At 32.2% G+C, this 18,779-nt stretch overlaps 1 protein-coding gene across 1 annotated transcript in view; it reads right to left on the bottom strand.

Annotated features, from left to right (window-relative positions):
• Window positions 1–15,778, bottom strand: part of LOC106472668 (DNA-directed RNA polymerase III subunit RPC5-like) — a 34,829-nt gene extending 19,051 nt beyond the window's left edge. The window contains exons 1-2 of the mRNA XM_022401222.1: window positions 15,743–15,778; window positions 1,151–1,279 (exon numbers count right to left, since the gene is read on the bottom strand). Of these exons, the coding sequence (XP_022256930.1) occupies window positions 1,151–1,279; window positions 15,743–15,778 (165 nt within the window). The remainder of the gene's footprint in view (window positions 1–1,150; window positions 1,280–15,742) is intronic.
• Window positions 15,779–18,779: the final 3,001 nt, after the last annotated feature.

Below are 18,779 nucleotides of genomic sequence, written 5' to 3'. Positions count from 1 at the left end.
ATATATCCTAAAGTAACCTACATACAATGTCAACCATATGGTCCTAAAGTAACCTAAATAAGTCAGAGTTAAAATAATGTTAATATATTCTGAGATATTACTCTACCTTATAAAGTTTAAAACTAAAAGAGAATAATCAACAAGAAAATGAAGAATCTTATCAATCAGATAACATTAGTTTTACTGTGGTGACAACACTTTAAGTTTGGGCCTATTTTTTGGTCTGTTTTTTAATACTTGGAGCAATGGAACATTTTACACATCAGATTAAATAAAAAACACTTGATAATTTGAACCAATGGAGGCACCCATTTATCTTTAAAATTTGGATTCTGTGATCCCAGCCCTGAGTTAACGACAATGATTATTCGATTAAATTATCAAATTTGTGTTAAATCTTAATTTTCTTCTAATCAGAAGTTTTATACATGACTTTTATTCATTAGCATTTCTCAGGAACTCATTGCTTTTATCACAGCCTTGGTCCTCCAAGCTGGTCACTTATCCTGTCTTTTATCATGCTAGTTACATGTTCCCTTATCTTTTAGCTTTCACACCTTTCCATTGTGTTTCTGATCCCTTACATCTTGCTTTCAGTTTTCACAACTTTCCCAGACATCATGGGGCTCTCAATTAGTCAAGCTCTGTACATACTCGTGCCACGCACGTTTATCATCAATCCAAGAGTTTAACGTTCACATTCCATTGTTCAAACTCAGTATGCTACCTAAAGTTTTATTTATCTTATTAATGTTTCCGAATTCACCTTAGAATAACTCTTAATTCCTCTACTGGGATGAGAAGAAACAGAAGTTTCTGAGCACTCCTGTTGTTTAACAAACCCTTTGTTATATGTTAAAACCATAATAACTATCAAATCGATACAATACGAACCAGTGGATGATGTTACAACTGCATTTTACAAAAGCACTGCTGTTGTTTTTTTGCATTTTATTAAAATTTCCTGTTTATACAACACAGAATTCTCCATTAACATAACCTCTGAAAAAGTTAAACCACCCACCTAACAGACAGTGTTGTAACACTTTCAGATTACTAGTCTTAAAGTATGCATTTTACCATGTAATCTTAAATACTGATTTTATGATATATATATATATATAGAAAAAACAAAAATTCAAATACACACCTTTTGTTGGTTTGGCTTGATCCTAGCTTTTAAATGGTCAATGTTGTCATAGGTCATGGTTGCTGGTCTGACAGGGTATTGAAACAAGTAAAGATTTTCTGATAAGGCTTTGGAAAGGTAGACATCAACCTACATAATAGTGTTGAGAATTACCTATAGTAGTTTGTATACTCACTAACAGTGATACTCAGGCCTTAACTACCTTAGTCTGTGAAGTAAGTAATGTAAATTTCACAAATTACCATACAGTAAATTATTAAGAGTACATCTATAAAAATAGTTACAAACTTCATTGAATGTTAATTATTATGCTCTAAACAATCCTGAGTTTATGTTTGAAGACTGATGTAAACAATAATGGACCTATAACTTTTTTTGCTTTTACAGTTTACAACACCGAAATGAAACTACATATATCTCACTGAGTCTACGACAACTCTAGTATAACATTTTGACCATGTGGTCTTGCTTTTAACACTTGGACATGTATCTAAACCTTGTGGTCTAGGAAATTACATAAAACAAACCACTGAATAATTTCACTGACTGGTATAAATGAAACATGCCTTCCACAGTGTCAAGAATTGGCTGTGTAATATAGTAGGTAATCTTTCAATCAAGAATTAACTGTATAATGTAGTAAATCAAACAACTCCAGGCTTACTGTGCTAGGCAATGATTAAATGGCACATGGTGACGGCCACTTTTGTTTTCCATTTTCTATGATTCATATTTGGCTAGAGATACTTGTAATTAAACATTAGTTTTACTGTAGTGACAACACTTTAAATCTGGGCCTATTTTTTGGTCTGTTTTTTAACGATACTTAATGATCTGCTATTAGTCCAGATCTAGTTACTTCTGACAAATTCAGTCAAATGATCAAATTATTCAGTAATCAACACTTTTGGACTGAATAAAGAGTATTGAATATTATCTATAACTTTTTTTATCAAAGTGATCTTACCAAAGAAGCACCGGTTACATTTATAGCTTGTAATAAATAATATATTGAGTTAAAGCTACACTAAAGTTTAGTCCAATCAAGATAAACACAACAGGCATCACTCTAGCTATTTATGTAACCAAGAGCCACTAGGCTACACCTTCACATACATCAGTTGTGAACAAGCAGAATGCATGCATACTGTCACATGTAATCACACCAATGGAAATACTAATAGCTTTCCTATCCTAGTTCAGTTGGTACTCATCTAATGCTGAACATGTTTTTTGAGTTACAGCAAAGCCACTAAGGCTATCTGCCACTCACTAATTTTGAACTGCTGACCAAAAGGAGATTGAGCATCTAGCAGCAACAATAACCACCCCTTAGGTTACTCTTTTACCAATACCTATTTGTTAAGGTGGATTGAGGGTTGCAGACTCTATATCCAATGCCACCAAACACTTTTGCTCTTTCACAGCCATAAGGGCATTACAATGTCATGGTCAATCCTATTCATTGGTAGGGTAGCTCAAGAGTTGGTGGTGGATGCTGGTGGTCATTTACTTTCCCTCTGGTGAGCATTTCAAAATTAGGGATGTTGGTAGATAGCCGTAGTAGGTTTGTCATAACTCAATAACAATTCTCACATGAGAACAATAAATTAATTAACTAAATTAACGATTAATCGATTGCCAAGTTCCACTAATCACCTAGCTCTAATCATAATGGCAATATTTCAAATACTTTGATAATTGAAATAAGTAATATTCATAAACTTTAATTTTGATTCATTCACTATTTTCATGATATTAATCAATTTAATCATAATTTTACTTAACTGATAATTTTAGGTAACACTAGTAGATGTAATTGATGCTCATAATTGATTACATCAATTCACTGATTAGCTTTAATTAAAGGTAAGCAAAATGTTAAAATGAAGAACGGTCCCTTAAAAGACACTGATAACAAGGTTTTGAATTCTATGAGATGCCTGGGCTTTTAAACTTATTTTTTTTTACATGAGAAGATACCAGTAATATTCCTGATCATGAGTACTCCACATGAAATGCTGCAACTGATCTAAATTACGTAGACATCATTTTCAATGGTGGTAAGTAGAAAGACTGCAGATTAAAAATAGATAATGCACCAGACAAGGAGTTTACTAGGTTTTGAATGAGATCAAAGACCATATTTGTGAGCCTCTTTCTTTCATGTTTTGGTAGGTCAACAGTGGGCAGGAGCCTAAGGATTGGAGAATTGCTAATAGTACTCCCAGATAAGGATTAAGGCAGGGGCTATTGGGGCTGTAGCCGCAGGCATGGGTTTAAAAAAGGCAGTTATAAAAAAAAGATCCATCTTAATTTTTTGTATGAGAATGATTAATAAAAGTCATTCAACTGAGTCTACTTACTTTTCAAGAGAGAGAGAGAGTTTGTGTGTAATGTGGTTAGGCCTATCGTGCAATGTAGAGTGAAGAGATATATTTGGCTTGCCTCTGCACAATGTGACTATGTAGTCCCAGTCTAACCTAGCACATTTGTATGCAATTTACAATGCAAATGTGCTAGGTCTAAGTGAGGCTAAACCTAGTCACGCTAATCAAATGATAGGCCTTGGTCAATCAAAAACTGTTCACATTTTTATGACACTATCAAGCAGGGTCCTCCCTTGGGTCTTGTGCCTGCCATGTTGTTTCTTACTGTGTGATCAAGCGGTAAGCCTAGAATATAACTAGACCTAAGTTGACAGGCTAGATTGAAGATACCTATATCTTTTGATTCTTCATTCTCAAAGGCTTCAGATTCTGCTCAAGAAACAAGTTCAATTATCACTAACAAGGTAAGTAACAGTATTTTAAGCTTTTAGGATATATTGTATCAACTATTTGTGCTTCTTGAATAGAACTTGCACATTGTTATCCTGTAAAAAATCCATAATTACTTGTGGCTAATGTAGGTCCACCTATCAGCTGTAAATAATTCATTGACAACTTTACAAGCATCAGTAACTGGAGGGTATAAAATAGAAGTCATCCAAGTACAAAATTTTAAATTTTTGAGTTCAGTACAGAAAATATGTAATAATCTGTTACGAAACTATTAGGTAGCTTGCTGACATCTCTCTCTCTCACACTCACACACACACACGAGTACATACATTATTCATCTTATTTATTATACAGCTAGTAGCTAAAATTAGGAAGCTAACAGGCTTATGGGCTTTGTCCTGTAGTGCCAGCCAAGACAAAGGAAACACTAAATCTCTGAATGCTGATGACTGTTAACTTCATCATATCAAATCAAGCCCTTCCCCTCAATCAGAAAGTGCTGAAAACATAATACTCAGCCAATAGCTCCAGTATTTCTAAGTAACTGACATTATGATTCCCCTAATTGCTAGCCCTCTTTGTTATAGAAACTTTATGACTGATAGAATATGCTTTAGAACTTGGTATTGTTTCTATGACTCCATGTGCTTTGTTAAATTTTTGTCAATTTGTCGTCTTTTTGTTTTCATGAATAACCTATTTGGTGATGCAGCAAGCTTGTTTCGTGCCAACTAAAGTCCCTTGCAGCATGTTTCTCATAAGAGTAACCAGTTGTTGCTAGTGAAAAAGTTTCCATTGATGTTGAAAACAATATGCATATAACACAGAAGACATTCCCCTTAACCCTTTCTGCATTCAATTCCTTGTGATAAAAAGCCTTTGAGCATTGGCATTTATATTCGTCACCCAGAATCGATCTTGTAGATGCACTGAAATCTGTATCCATTTACTGGCAAGAAATATCTCCATAGTACAAACAAAACTTCTCATTTTGTTGGATATAAAGAATGGGTTAGTGTCTTCCTTGCCATTGCAATAATTGATTTGTTCCTGTTGTTAGGGGCTCGCTTCAACTTGATGAGGCTTACGGTCAGCAGCATCAAGAATTGTAGTCTCTACATAATTGTTTTCATAGTCTTGGTTTGTGGTAATCCAGTTCTTGCTGAATACATTCTAAAATGTTTCCTGCTGTACTGAAGCTTGTTTATTCTTTGCCTTTGTGCAGAAACTTTGTGTTTTTCTCAGTTTCAATCCACCTTTGGAAGCGTATACATGATGTGCTAAAAAACTAGGGTTCCCAATGATAAAGAGGTTATTAGACACAAGATGTAGCACCCATTAAGATGTGCAATGTGAGCCTTAATGCAAGTCCTCTCATTACAGATGATGACTCTGAAAAGCCTCAAGTATGCTGAAGAGTCAAGAAGTCTTATGCTACAATTGGAACAACTAGAAACAGGTATAATGATGGAACTAGAGAGTGTTATTCTGGAGAGGTTTCACAAGACAAGTTGTTCATTACAAAACTCCTAAATGGATGTCAGTACAGCTTTTCATCTGCTAAAATCTCTCAAGACATTCATGCAGCAATTACAAGATTCCTTTCCTGAATATGAGGAAATGGGTAAACAACTGTCAGGATGTGAGACATATAAGGTCGAAAGATCAAGGAAAAGGAAGAAAAATATGCTGAGGACAGTGATTTTTTTACCTTCTATTCAATATAAAGTTCAGACTTTCTTAACAATAATTGACAAACTGTCTGTTCCACTAGACAACAGAATAACAGTATATGAAAAAGTCAGTTGCAAATTTGGGTTTCTATGAAACTTAGATTACATACCTACAGAGGATCTCTGCAAAACAGATTAGTATATATTCTACAGACTTAGAGAGTTGCACAGAGAAAGAAACTGTTAAATTTGTTGCCTGCTGCAAGGCAGGGTTCATAGAAAATGGGTTCAGAATCCAAGGATAATGATATGTGACCAATCTTTTTAAAATCAACTTTTCTGAACACCCTGATAAATTTAAGGATGTATCTGTGCCTCATGTCAAGCAATTACTCAGGAGAAAAATCATTCTTGATGCTAAAAAGGATAAAGAACACAATTTGATCAACAATCTGCCAAAACAGGCTAAATGCACTGGCACTTTTTAGAATCGTTTAACACCAAACAGACCAAAGAGAGACAATAGTTTAACGAAGTACAGATGACACCAAACAGATCATAGAGAGCTAGAGAGACAGTAGTTTAATCATGTACAGATGACACCAAACAGATCATAGAGAACCGTTTAACCATGTACAGATGACACCAAACAGATCATAAAGAACAGTTTAACCATGTACAGATGACACCAAACAGATCATAAAGAACAGTTTAACCAATGTACAGATGACACCAAACAGATCATAAAGAACAGTTTAACCAAGTACAGATGCCTCCAAACAGATCATAAAGAACAGTTTAACCAAGTACAGATGCCTCCAAACAGATCATTAAGAACAGTTTAACTATGTACAGATGATATAATCTTCTACAACTGCTGGGCATACTATGTGAGTACTGGTGTGGTCTAAGTGTGTGTGCATGCAAGTGAATGTGTGAGTTGTTGAGTTTATGTGCATGTCATTTCTGTCTGTCTGTATACTTTGTTGTCCAAATACATATTTTGTCTGTATTAAGTACCATTTTTCCTATTGAAGAAACATTTAATATTTTTCATTAATTTGTAGATGAGTCTTACAAATCTGTCAGTATTATTCTCCCATTGTCTCCAAGATATATATTGATGTTTAGTTTTTAGTCACGATCATAATAGGCCCGGTAGAACAATTTAGCTCCAAACCTGTCTGACCCTATTTTTAAAGGGAGTGATAAGTGTTACCCTGGAAAATATAGGATATATAGTGTTACTTTGTAGTGGGAAAATTTCTAGATAGCCAGATAAAATAAACTTTACAAAATCATTTAGTGAAATATCACATTAAAAAGGAATGTCAACATGGATTTACCGAAAGAAAATAATGCCTTTCTAATTTGTTAATTTTTTTTCAATGATATTACACATTATCTGGATGATGGTAAAAGTGTAGAATTGGTCCACTCAGCTTTTCAAAAAAACTTTTGATTAAGTTTTACAAAGAAGGTTAGCGAAGAAAATCATATCATTAAGGGTTAAGAAATGACTAGTTAACTGGACTGTAGGATGGTTGAAAGCAAAAGATTGTTATTTATAGAGTTCAGTCACGTTATTATTTGTTAAGAAAAAGCTGAGAAGTTTAAGAATGATAAGGCTTCTGGGTCTGATAATATCCCATGAATTTTGAAGGAGGTTAAGGATTAAATATGGGATCCACTTGCTAGAATTTTTTCCTAGTCCTTGAATAGTGGGGAGTTACCAGTGAAGTGGAAGTTGGCTAATGCTAATTCTATAGTTTAAAGGAAATGATAAAAGTTATTCAGGTATTTAAAGACCTATTAGTCATACATGAGTGGTAGGAAAAGTGTTTGAAAATCTGATAAAAAAAAAGTTTTGCACATTCATTTAACGAAGTTTAAAATTATGTTGGATAGTTAATGTTTTCACCAGGATAAAATCTTCTTTACTAATCTTTTCACATTCTTTTGAAAAGGTTATTGCTTATGTAGATTTATGTGTGAATTTGGTGTATCTGGATTTTCAGAAAGCATTTGAGAAGGTGCCACATAAAAGGCTTATTAAAAAATTATCTTTATAGGTATGGAAGATAAATCGTCTCATTGAATTAAAAAATGTCTGGATTGAAGAAAACGGGGATGTTATAAATGGACTAATGTAACAAGTGGTGGTAGTTCAAGACTGTGTTAGGAATGGTCAATAAATTGCTTAAATTTGCTGTTGATATTGAGGTCTTTGGTGTTTCTCACTGTGAGGAGGATTGTGTTGACTTTTAAAAAAAAAAAGATTTAAATTAGTTGGTGAAGAAAAGGCAGATGGCTTTTAGTTATAATAAATGCAAGGTAATGGATGTAGGTAATTTAAATTATAAGTATAATTTTTATGGGAATAACCTTAATAGTTTTATGAAAGAAAAAATCTGGTTCATCAGTCTCTTAAGCCATCCAAGCAATGTGCTGTTGCTTGTGGCAGGGAAAATATGATTTTAGGTTGTATCTACATAAATACTGAACATACATCTAAAGAGGTAATAATTTCATTGCATAGGTCACTAGTTAGCCCTCATTTGGAGCAATATATTCAATCTGTGGGTTCCTTACCTTCAGAAGTGCATTAATTGTCGGAAAAAGTTCAAAGGAAGACTACTAGGGTGGAAAGGTTATCATGTGAGGACAAGATAAGATCTCTGAAATCATTTTCTCTTGAAATAAAAAATAATTAGAGGAGATTTGAATGAGGTGTTTAATGTTGTAAAGGGAATTGATGGTGTCAATGCATGACATCATCTTTTTCCATTTTTAATGGTAAAACAAGGGAACATAAATATAAATATTAGCAGGGAAGAAGTCATCTTCAGTTAAGACAACTTTACTTTTCTAACAGAGTGGTTTGTCTTCAGACGTCAGGTTTACAGTAAATTTAAGAGAGTTTAAAGAAAGGCTTTATAAATATTTAAATTATAAAGGTTGTCTTTGAGTATTTTTTATTACTTAGTTTGGTGGATATGACAGCATCTGTGGATCAACAAATCCCTTGTTATCCTTAAATGTTATGAATTGTGATTGGGGCATAATTAGTTAATAGTGAATTTTGCTGATCACATTAAACTCTTGGGTATTTCTAGCTGTATTAAGGATTTTGACAGATTTGAGAATGACTTGCATCAACTGGATAGTTAGGAAATACTTGATAAATTACCTTTAATCATAGAAAATGCGAGGTAATGTTTTTGTTGAATTTTGCACAAAGCTGCTAGAGGACTATGTGCACCAACCATTCATAATTTGGAAGTAATATACAAGAGGGAAGGTAACTAGTCAACACCATCCACCACCAGCTCTCAAGTTACTTCAGACGAACAGTGGGATTTGACCACCACTCTTATAATGCATCTATGGCTCCAAAGTGCAGAGATTGATTTTTTTGGCTAGTAATGGGGTATGAACCACGGACCAGCAGGTCCATAGTCCAGCATGCTGACCACTGGGCCATGCTCCACCTGCAAGATAGTGAGGTTAAGTTATCATGATTTGGATCACACATTTTATACATATTTGGATCCACTCAACAGTGGTGGAGAGAGCTGGGGGATTAATGGTATTCGCTAATGGATTAACCGATGAGCTCTATCTCATTAATCAATTAGAATACACCCCCTGTAACCCATATTCAAACAGAAAAAAAAAGTTTGCATTAATTTCATAACTTTTCAAATGCTGCATTATTATCCTATCATGACATTACTCTTTTTCAAAAACATATTTTTGTTTAAATATTTTTTGACCCAACTTTTTTTTAAAGATAATATGGACATTTCATACTTGGGGAATGATTTGCTAATGTTGAATAAATATCACAATACGGTCATCATTATGCTTGTTTTTAAAATATGTATTAATCTCACAGCAATCTTCTGTAAGTCCAATAAATTGATAATTAAATAATGAATACATTTTTTAATTTAAAACATAATTGCAATTACAAAAATAAAAGTAGCCAACTTATTTAGATATGTTGTTTAAATAAAATAAACATAAAAATACTATTCAATAAGGATTTAAGACATCAGAATGTTTTATAGTCACCTACTATACTCGCTATACAGTAAGCTTCTCTGATTTGATAACGTTTTTTGGTTAACATAAAAAACAAAACAAAAAACTCATGTTGACAAATACTGCAACTCAATAAACCCATATTTGTTAAAAACAATACAATACTGTAATTTTAAACAACAACTGACAAGTAAGCTTTAAGCCATCTCAAGTCATGTCACTTTAGTTCCATACTGTATACATACATACATATATATATATATATATATTCCTGTATCTTGATAAACTACTTGTACCCGACTATGGTAAAACCTTCTCCAAACATTGAACATTTGTGACGGAGTTAAACTTGTAATAAGGTTTTCTTTGTTACCCATTCAACTTGTCCCTAAACTTTATAAGCTTACCTCAGTTCAAGTTATCTGATATCTCCTCACTGAAGAAGATTTTTGTAGCTTTCAAACATATATAATCTAACACATAAATACTTTCTGATAAACCAAAACACAAACATGATAATAGGAAGCATTTATTAAATGTTTCAGAATCTTTAAAATTCCATCATCAGTAATCTAGAGGTACAAAACAAACAATATTTGTAATTAAAATAGAAGTATGATATACATAAGAAGTAAACAATTTGAATATACAAAGTATAAAAAGAAAATGAAAAAATGTAACACAAATGAAATAGTTAAAAAAGATTTAAATCAAGTGAAGACTGTGTATTATTTATGGACAGAAGAAGAGTTTTTATGTATAATGTTTCTTTTACTAGAAGTTCAGTATCATGTTTGGCTGTAGAGAGAATTTTAAAGTTGGAGAGAGAAATAGGATGCCCTCTTTCTATATTGTGCTGGTAGACAGCAGAGTTCAGAGGGTTTGTAACCTCTAGATTACTGATGATAGAATTTTGAAGATTCTGAAATGTTTAATAAATACTTCCTATTATTATGTTCGTGTTTTGCTTTATCATTAAGCTACATTTTCCAAAACATGAGTCATTACAAATACTTTTACAATTTAATAACAAAAAAAGGAACTGAAAGGAATGTTTACAGAAACTATAAAAAAAAACTATTAAACCCATATACTTACTCTACAATTACATGTTAGCCTAACCTGTGCTCTATCCAACCACATTTAAACTTTCTTTACAGCAGTTTTCAAAGTAGTATTATCAAAGTAACAGTCAAACCACTTAATGTGGCCCCATAGCAAGGTTTTAACCAAGGCCTGTACAAAAACTAAGGTAAATGCTTGAAAATCTAAAAGAGAATTATATATTTTCACTTCACAATTATAATAGGCCTAGTGGTATTTCTATGGTTTGTTGACTCAATCTGTGCTGATGAGCCTTAAATAGACTAAACTGCAGTACACGGTAGAGGGTACGGCCAATCAAAGAATGCATTAGACCTCTGTCACAGACTCTCTTTTCAATTTCACTTCTAGTATATTTATATAAACATATGCAATCATTAAAAAGTTTGTCTGCTGTATAACACTGAATAATGAATTCGATGAAATGTCATAACATTATTCACATACCTAAATTAATTTAGGTTACTATATATGGTGAAGCATAACATTATTCACATACCTAAATTAATTTAGGTTACTATATATGGTGAAGCATAACATTATTCACATAACTAAATTAATTTAGGTTACTATATATGGTAAAGCATAACATTATTCACATACCTAAATTAATTTAGGTTACTATATATGGTGAAGCATAACATTATTCACATAACTAAATTAATTTAGGTTACTATATATGGTAAAGCATAACATTATTCACATACCTAAATTAATTTAGGTTACTATATATGGTGAAGCATAACATTATTCACATACCTAAATTAATTTAGGTTACTATATATGGTGAAGCATAACATTATTCACATACCTAAATTAATTTAGGTTACTATATATGGTGAAGCAAAATGGACTCAAAACCTCATAGATAAGGGTTATTTATTTATCAGTCACCTGTTAAAACAACACTGTGTACACTTTTCAAGATATTTTCCCAGACAATCAGTATTGTTTCACATGTTTATAAGCACTTATAGAACAATATTGGGGCCTTATGTATTATATCTGTAACTACTCAGTTACACATATGCTTGAAAACCATCCAAGGTATATTAATAACCATAACTTGTCTTACTTATTACACAAACAAGTGTTCAGTAAAAGTACAAACATACTATTTTTGGGTATTCTTCAATTCAAAAGTCTTCAAAAGTCAAACAATACGAAAATTAAAATAACATCAATTTGTTTTGTAAAACAATACTTTAGATAGTTATAACATTATCTTACAAAGCTTCAAAACCATTAAGGAATGAATAAGAATAATACTAGAAAGTATATTTAGATGATACAGTATTGCGTTAACAAGTAGTAACAATGTTTTAATTTCTCCATACTAGATGCAGTAATGTTTCATTGTTACAATGATGGTATGATACCAGTTAGCTGTGTAACAGTGTAACCAAATTTTCAGTATTTTTCTCATGAAAGGAGAAACTTCCACGATAATAGCAGAATATTTAAGATTAACTAATTTCAACCATATAATCCTAAAGTAACCTAAACAAGTTAGGTGAAATAATGTTAATATATTCTGTAAAGTATTAGCTGAGGTTATAATCCAACAATTTTAAAGCTGATAACTTTATTTCTAGTAATTTGATTGATATGAAAATAAAAATAATCATTTCAAATTCCTTAATTAAAATTAGTTATAATTATTTATTATCATAAAAATATACCATTGGGATACAGTAACTCTATTTAAAAAAATTTTAATTCATTATTTATAGTTATAACACTTGCATTTTCACTCATTCTGGACACAACTTTTTTAAAAAGATTTTTCTCGTAAGAATTCTAACTTCTAAATAATGACAAATCAATTCTATAAAAATTATAAGAACAACATGTGTTCTAAACAATATTAACTATGATGAAAGCAAACCTCTAAAGACAAGAAACATTCCTATAGTCTGGAGAAAGCCAAGGCATGAAAATGCACAAAGGCAATGTTTAATTGAGTTCAAATTGTTGTATTAGTTTAGAGATAATCAGTTATTGGTTGAGTGGTAACTAGAATGCTGTAGACTACAGCTGTGTTGATTTCACAAAACTTCAAAAAACCTGTTACGATAACTAACAGCCAATCAACTAAAACACCAACATCTATTTTTTTTCAATACAATATGGTAGTGTAAAGACATCTGGCTGTTTTCTATTACTTCCTAAAAAAAATGGAGGAGGGTGGTTTGGACCTCCCTAGATCTGTTCCTACTTATAAAACATTAATACAGTTATTAATTTCTGGAAAAATGGAGAGAATCCAGAACCCCATAGTTCCACTCCTCTAGATCTGCACCCGTTTATACAACATTTAAGTAATACAGTTTTTGGAGAAAAAAAAAAGGGCAAATGCAGTTCAACTCCTTCTCTAGATCAATGCCTGCTTATACAACATTTAAGTAATACAGTTACACAATTATAAATCAAGACACACGGTAGTGTGTTGTGCAACCAAAACAACCTGCTGCAGGACACTGTGTGTGTGTTATCAACAGGCGTGATAGTTTAGTAATTTTCCATCTTCTGTATCTCAGATTGTGGTAATTCAAAGTGTCACATACTTTCAGTGTATGTTCTCTATTGGACTCTTACTACACATACAAAATTTCAAGGCAATCTATTAAGAAATACCCGAGATATAACATCACCAATTTTATTTGAGTTTCTTTGCATCAAAAGTACAGAAACTATATTTGATAGAAAAACATACTTAACTTTTATGGATTTTTTCAAATTTGGTACACTGATATATCTTTTCAACTTACAATTAGGAGTCTCATTTGATGTAAATATAAGCCACGTGTGTAAAGTTATTTAACAAAAACAACTCAAATTTGACAAAACATTTTGCGTGTGCCTAAGTAAAACATCTTGTCAGCTATCTGTCTAACATTTTTACTAAAACTTCACCTAAGAGTAAAAATTGGACTGTTACAGCAGCAAAACTATATGGTGAAAGGACGTGCAGATACACAAGTATTGGTTAGGCCAAGCAAATTAGATTGGCAGTTTCTAGCTCACCTTTTCAAAAGAATCAAACAGGTGGACAGTTATTATTGATTATTCATTGTTAACTTTTCAACACATATTTACTAAATTTTATAAAATTATCCTAATTAAACCACATTTAGCATCACATGATATTAGTTTTTAGGAAGCTTTTAATTCTGTTTTTGAGAGGAAAACTAGCACCATATATTTTTCAAAATCTGGTTGGTTCTATAAAGTAAAGGTCTGTTCCAAATAATAGGGTTGCAATCCTAAAGCTGATGTGGGTTACTATCGAGTGTCACTTTCTTACTTGCTGTGGTTTGCTGGTGTTTATTGATAAGTCGTGATATTTAATCAAAAACACCTTAGGTGTGAAAAAAAAAGATGTGGCCAAAAAATGATTGAGTGTGCAACTTAAAGGAATAAAATCAAAATTGTCAGATAAACTGGTAGCTACACTTATAGCATTGATAAGAATTTTATAGCAAATATTCATTCATTAGTTAGCCAGGCCATGTTTTTTTGTTCAACTTGGGGCATGATGGTGGGTAAAACAAAATAAGAATTATACTGCAAATATTCATTCATTAGTTAGCTAGGCCGCGTATATTGGTCCAGTTATCAATGCTATTTTCAAGTTTTGAACATCTTGACTTTCAAGATCTACGTATCTAAATGAGCCGATGTTTCCATTTATGAACGTTATATTTTAAGATCTGTGCAAGAACTAAGCTAACAGATGTTTCCGTATATCAAAGCTATCTTCAAGTTTTGTACAATGAAAAACCTTTTCAAATAAAATAAATAAATAGCATAAATATGGTACAATACTAACATGTTGACTAATACTGTAATGGATGTTTGTTTTAATTCAGTAAGACCTTTGTAGTCTTAGTACATTGGCAAAATCTTAGAAAATGTTTTTCAGTACTGAGAAGTGCAGAAAAGCAACAAGTACTTGTGGTACATTTAGTGAAAGAGAAGCAAGTACTTATGGTGAAGGAAAAAAAAAAAGAAAAAGTGATTACATTTTTGAAGAAATACTGGTTTTGAAGTTACACAATTCAGATGTGACTAGTACTAATATAAGACTTAAACCTCCAGTTACATTTTTAGTTAATGGAAAAAGAGCCAACACAGTTATAAAATATGTTTACAGAAATTTTGAATTTTAAAAAATTGCTTTGTATCAGACTTTAGCAAGCCTTTTGTCAGAACAATGTTCAGTTTTAGCCTACTTGTTAGTTAAAGAATGTTAATGTGCTGGAAATGATGCAGAGAAGTAATATTAGAATAATAACCACTTTTAAAATACAGTGCTATAAAAAAAAGGCAGGCCTTTGAATGATAAAATTTTTACACCTTACACAAAATACCCATAAGAATTATGTATGGAATGACAAATATTAGCAGTTGTAATAACAAATTGAAAAAACAAATATAAGTCCAGAATTGAGAAAAACAAAGACAAGTGTACATTTCACAAACATTTCATTTACGACTACCATGGTTTTGCCAGTAAAGGCGAAATCATATTATCAATATATATTTGTGCAATGTACAACTGACTTTGTTTTCTTCCATTATGTAATTATAAAGTCTCATCAAATTCCCATTGTTTCAAGTATTAGTTACACAAATAAAACTCCCCATGGTAGTTCAGACCTAGTTCTTACGAAAAAAGTATTTATCTATTAGTTATAGACTTGTAACAATATTTGAGCTATGTATAGAAACAAGTCTGTGGTACCACGTGCTGTACAACCCACAGCCTGCAACACGAAAATCCGTACTCAACACAAAAAGCGAACGTCACCACGTTGAGCCGGATAACGTAATAGTGATATTAACATAGCATAACGACAGATTCTATGGTGACAATAATTCTGAAATAGAAATGTAGTGTAGATATAGCATTTAGAATCATTACATAAACAATATCTAAGCATTATTCACTAAAAAAAACATAATCAACAGGAAAATGTAACCTCTTCGACAACTTCATCCTCTTCGTCTGTGTCCATTTTCATATTTACAATAAAAAGGTGGCGCTTCAAAAAAATTGAATCGCAACAAAATCATTTCATCATAAATAAATAAGCAGTGAAGTAGGCCAAAAGTAATACATTTAATATCATAAAAAGAAGTATATTATAGTTCAAACCACTAAGGAGTTAATATATATATATATTATTATATATAATTGTGGATACAACGTTTCGGGCAATGCCCTTCTTCAGGTATCACTAACTGAACAGTAAATCCTTAAACGAAAACATTCTAAATCGAAGATCGCGTGACGTGACAATGTAACAAATATACGTGTATAACAATACTTACAAACAATTGAAACAATAGAAAGTGATAAATATATATATGTATATATATACAAGCGCGCGCACACACACACACACATATATATGTACATAGATACACACAAATTATTTTACAAATACATATATATACACATATACAAGCACATGCGCGCACACCCACGCACGCACATACATATATGAATATATATATGGATTATAGTTTGAAAATAATAGATACATAATTTACTATATAAAACTTTTAAACGGGATATATTACAAAAAGCTAAAACGTTCATTTATCGGGGTGGAAAGTTCTCAGGTCAAAAATTATTTTGTTTTCTTGTACTTCGCGGTTATGTTTGTTTGTAGGGGCCTTTTTCAAAACAAGAATTTTAAAATGGCCACGGGTATGGTTGTGCAAATTGAAGTGTCAGGCCACTGGTTTATCTGCGTTACAATTTATTATGTCTTTGAGATGTTCTCGGGTACGTTCTGCTAATAATCTACTGGTTTCTCATATGTATAATTTTCCACAACATGAACAAACAATAAAATATATGACGCATTTTGATGTGATTTTTTTAATCGATTGGTCTTGGTTTAATAAAAGCGCTCGTCCCGTGAGGTCGGAGCTTTGTTGCATCATTGGCCATCTTCATATTTGACACTTTTTAATATTCTTATAATTTTATTATGCAAAACATTTCAATCTTAAAAATATTTTTAAATGGAATGCAAAAGTACCCATCTTTCTTTTATGAACACAAATATGGTATTCGAAAGGTTTTGTTTATTTATTTTGTTCAGAATTTCGCCTAAAAACCATACAAGGGCTATCCTCGCATAACCGTCCCTATTTTTAAAATTAGAAACTGAAAAGAAAGCAGTTAGTCAACAGTACCCACCGCCGACTCTTGGGCTATTCTTGTCTGATCAAATAGTTGAATTTGACTGTCACTTTTATAGTGTACCCACGGCCTTAAAGTACAGAGCGTGTTTTTGCTGCAACGGTTCGAAAACCACGAATCATCGGATTCACAGTCGGCGTACACTAACCACTAGTTCACGGGCGGTCCCTAGGAGTAACAGTCACCAGTTGAACAGAGCGACAAAAAAGCACCACTACTTCCAACCAAACTCACTATTTCTAGAAAATTACTTATTAACTATTAAAAAAAAAACTCTATGTCTTACTCAAAATTCACAAAGAAAATTAGCCGTTACGACCTATATTGTTGTCATTTAATTACTTTATTTAAAATTTTAGAAAATTATTTTACATTTTCTAATGTATAAAATTCTGTTGAACGTGTTGGTCGTCTAAAATAATTTAATCCTTTAGAAAAACAACAACAAAAACCAGTTACGATGTAGCATTACTATATACTAATATCACAATTACAGGAACCATTAGCATAGTTGTAAGTTTTATTTCTAATTATTCTAATGCTCAACTAACAATTTTTAGGAGTAAAGTACGACATTTTATTTTTACTACTTATTGGAATTTCCAATTCAAGGGATTCATCTTTTGTTATAAATGTGGACTATGTATGAGTAATCCAGTATTTGCTGCTTTATCAAATATGTTTATGAGTAAAATTGAGAAAGTTGCTATCACTATTGCTATCCGTGACCCTAGTTATTAGTTAAGATATTTCGATGACTCTTTGATGATCATTCTTCAGGAACAGCTACAAACTCCTTTTTTGAGCATATTAATAATATCCTTGTAAGCTATATTTTCAACGTTTTAATTTAGATGTTAGCTAGAGCTCGCATCACGTTAAGACCAAATAAGTCCTAGAATATTAGTGATTGAGAGACATTTGGGATGTGTCTAGAAACAAGGCTATAGATAGATATAAATACAAATAGACAGTTAGCTCAAGAGTGGTGAATAGTAAAGAAGTATTGTTTTATTTTTCTAAATTTGCGGTGCATATTGGAGTGATTTAGATATTTTGGCAATAGCATTATAAAAAACTACCTACATTTCATTTTACTCTATGATTCGCCATTGCAACTTCATCTATTGGCTCCGATACCATACAATTAAGGTCGACCCCTGGCACTGAAAGCAGCACCGTAAACTCTGAAGTATCCCAAAAAAAAATAATAAAAAATCCGTTACTATTTCCTTCTTTTTTTGGCCATTCAGGTAGGCATCTGCAATAAAAACTGTTGGAGAACATTATTGGCCAATTCAAGAAAATAATGAGAGCCAGATGGGATAAGATTTTGCCTTAAATAGGCAAAGCCAGTATTGAAAGTATGAGGTAAAACAAAGTGCGATTGAACAAAAAACTTGACCAAGATTGTGAATTACAGCTGTAGCATCCATGTCACAAAATATACTCCGTCCTTGTAATATCCATCAACTTGACCAAGAGTGTGAATTAAAGCTGTAGCATCCATGTCACAAAATATACTCCGTCCTGGTAATATCCATCAACTTGACCAAGAGTGTGAATTAAAGCTGTTGCATCCATGTCACAAAATATACTCCGTCCTGGTAATATCCATCAACTTGACCAAGAGTGTGAATTAAACCTGTAGCATCCATGTCACAAAACACACTCTGTCCTGGTAATATCCATCAACTTGACCAAGAATGTGAATTACAGCTGTAGCATCCTTGTCACAAAATATACTTCGTCCTAGTAATATCCATCATCTTGACCAAGAGTGTGAATTAAAGCTGTTGCAT

This window comes from Limulus polyphemus, unplaced genomic scaffold, assembly GCF_000517525.1.
Source record: "Limulus polyphemus unplaced genomic scaffold, Limulus_polyphemus-2.1.2 Scaffold5507, whole genome shotgun sequence".
Taxonomy (NCBI): Eukaryota; Metazoa; Arthropoda; class Merostomata; order Xiphosura; family Limulidae; genus Limulus; species Limulus polyphemus.
Note: the sequence above shows the minus strand (reverse complement) of the source record. Positions and strands in the feature narration are given on the sequence as shown.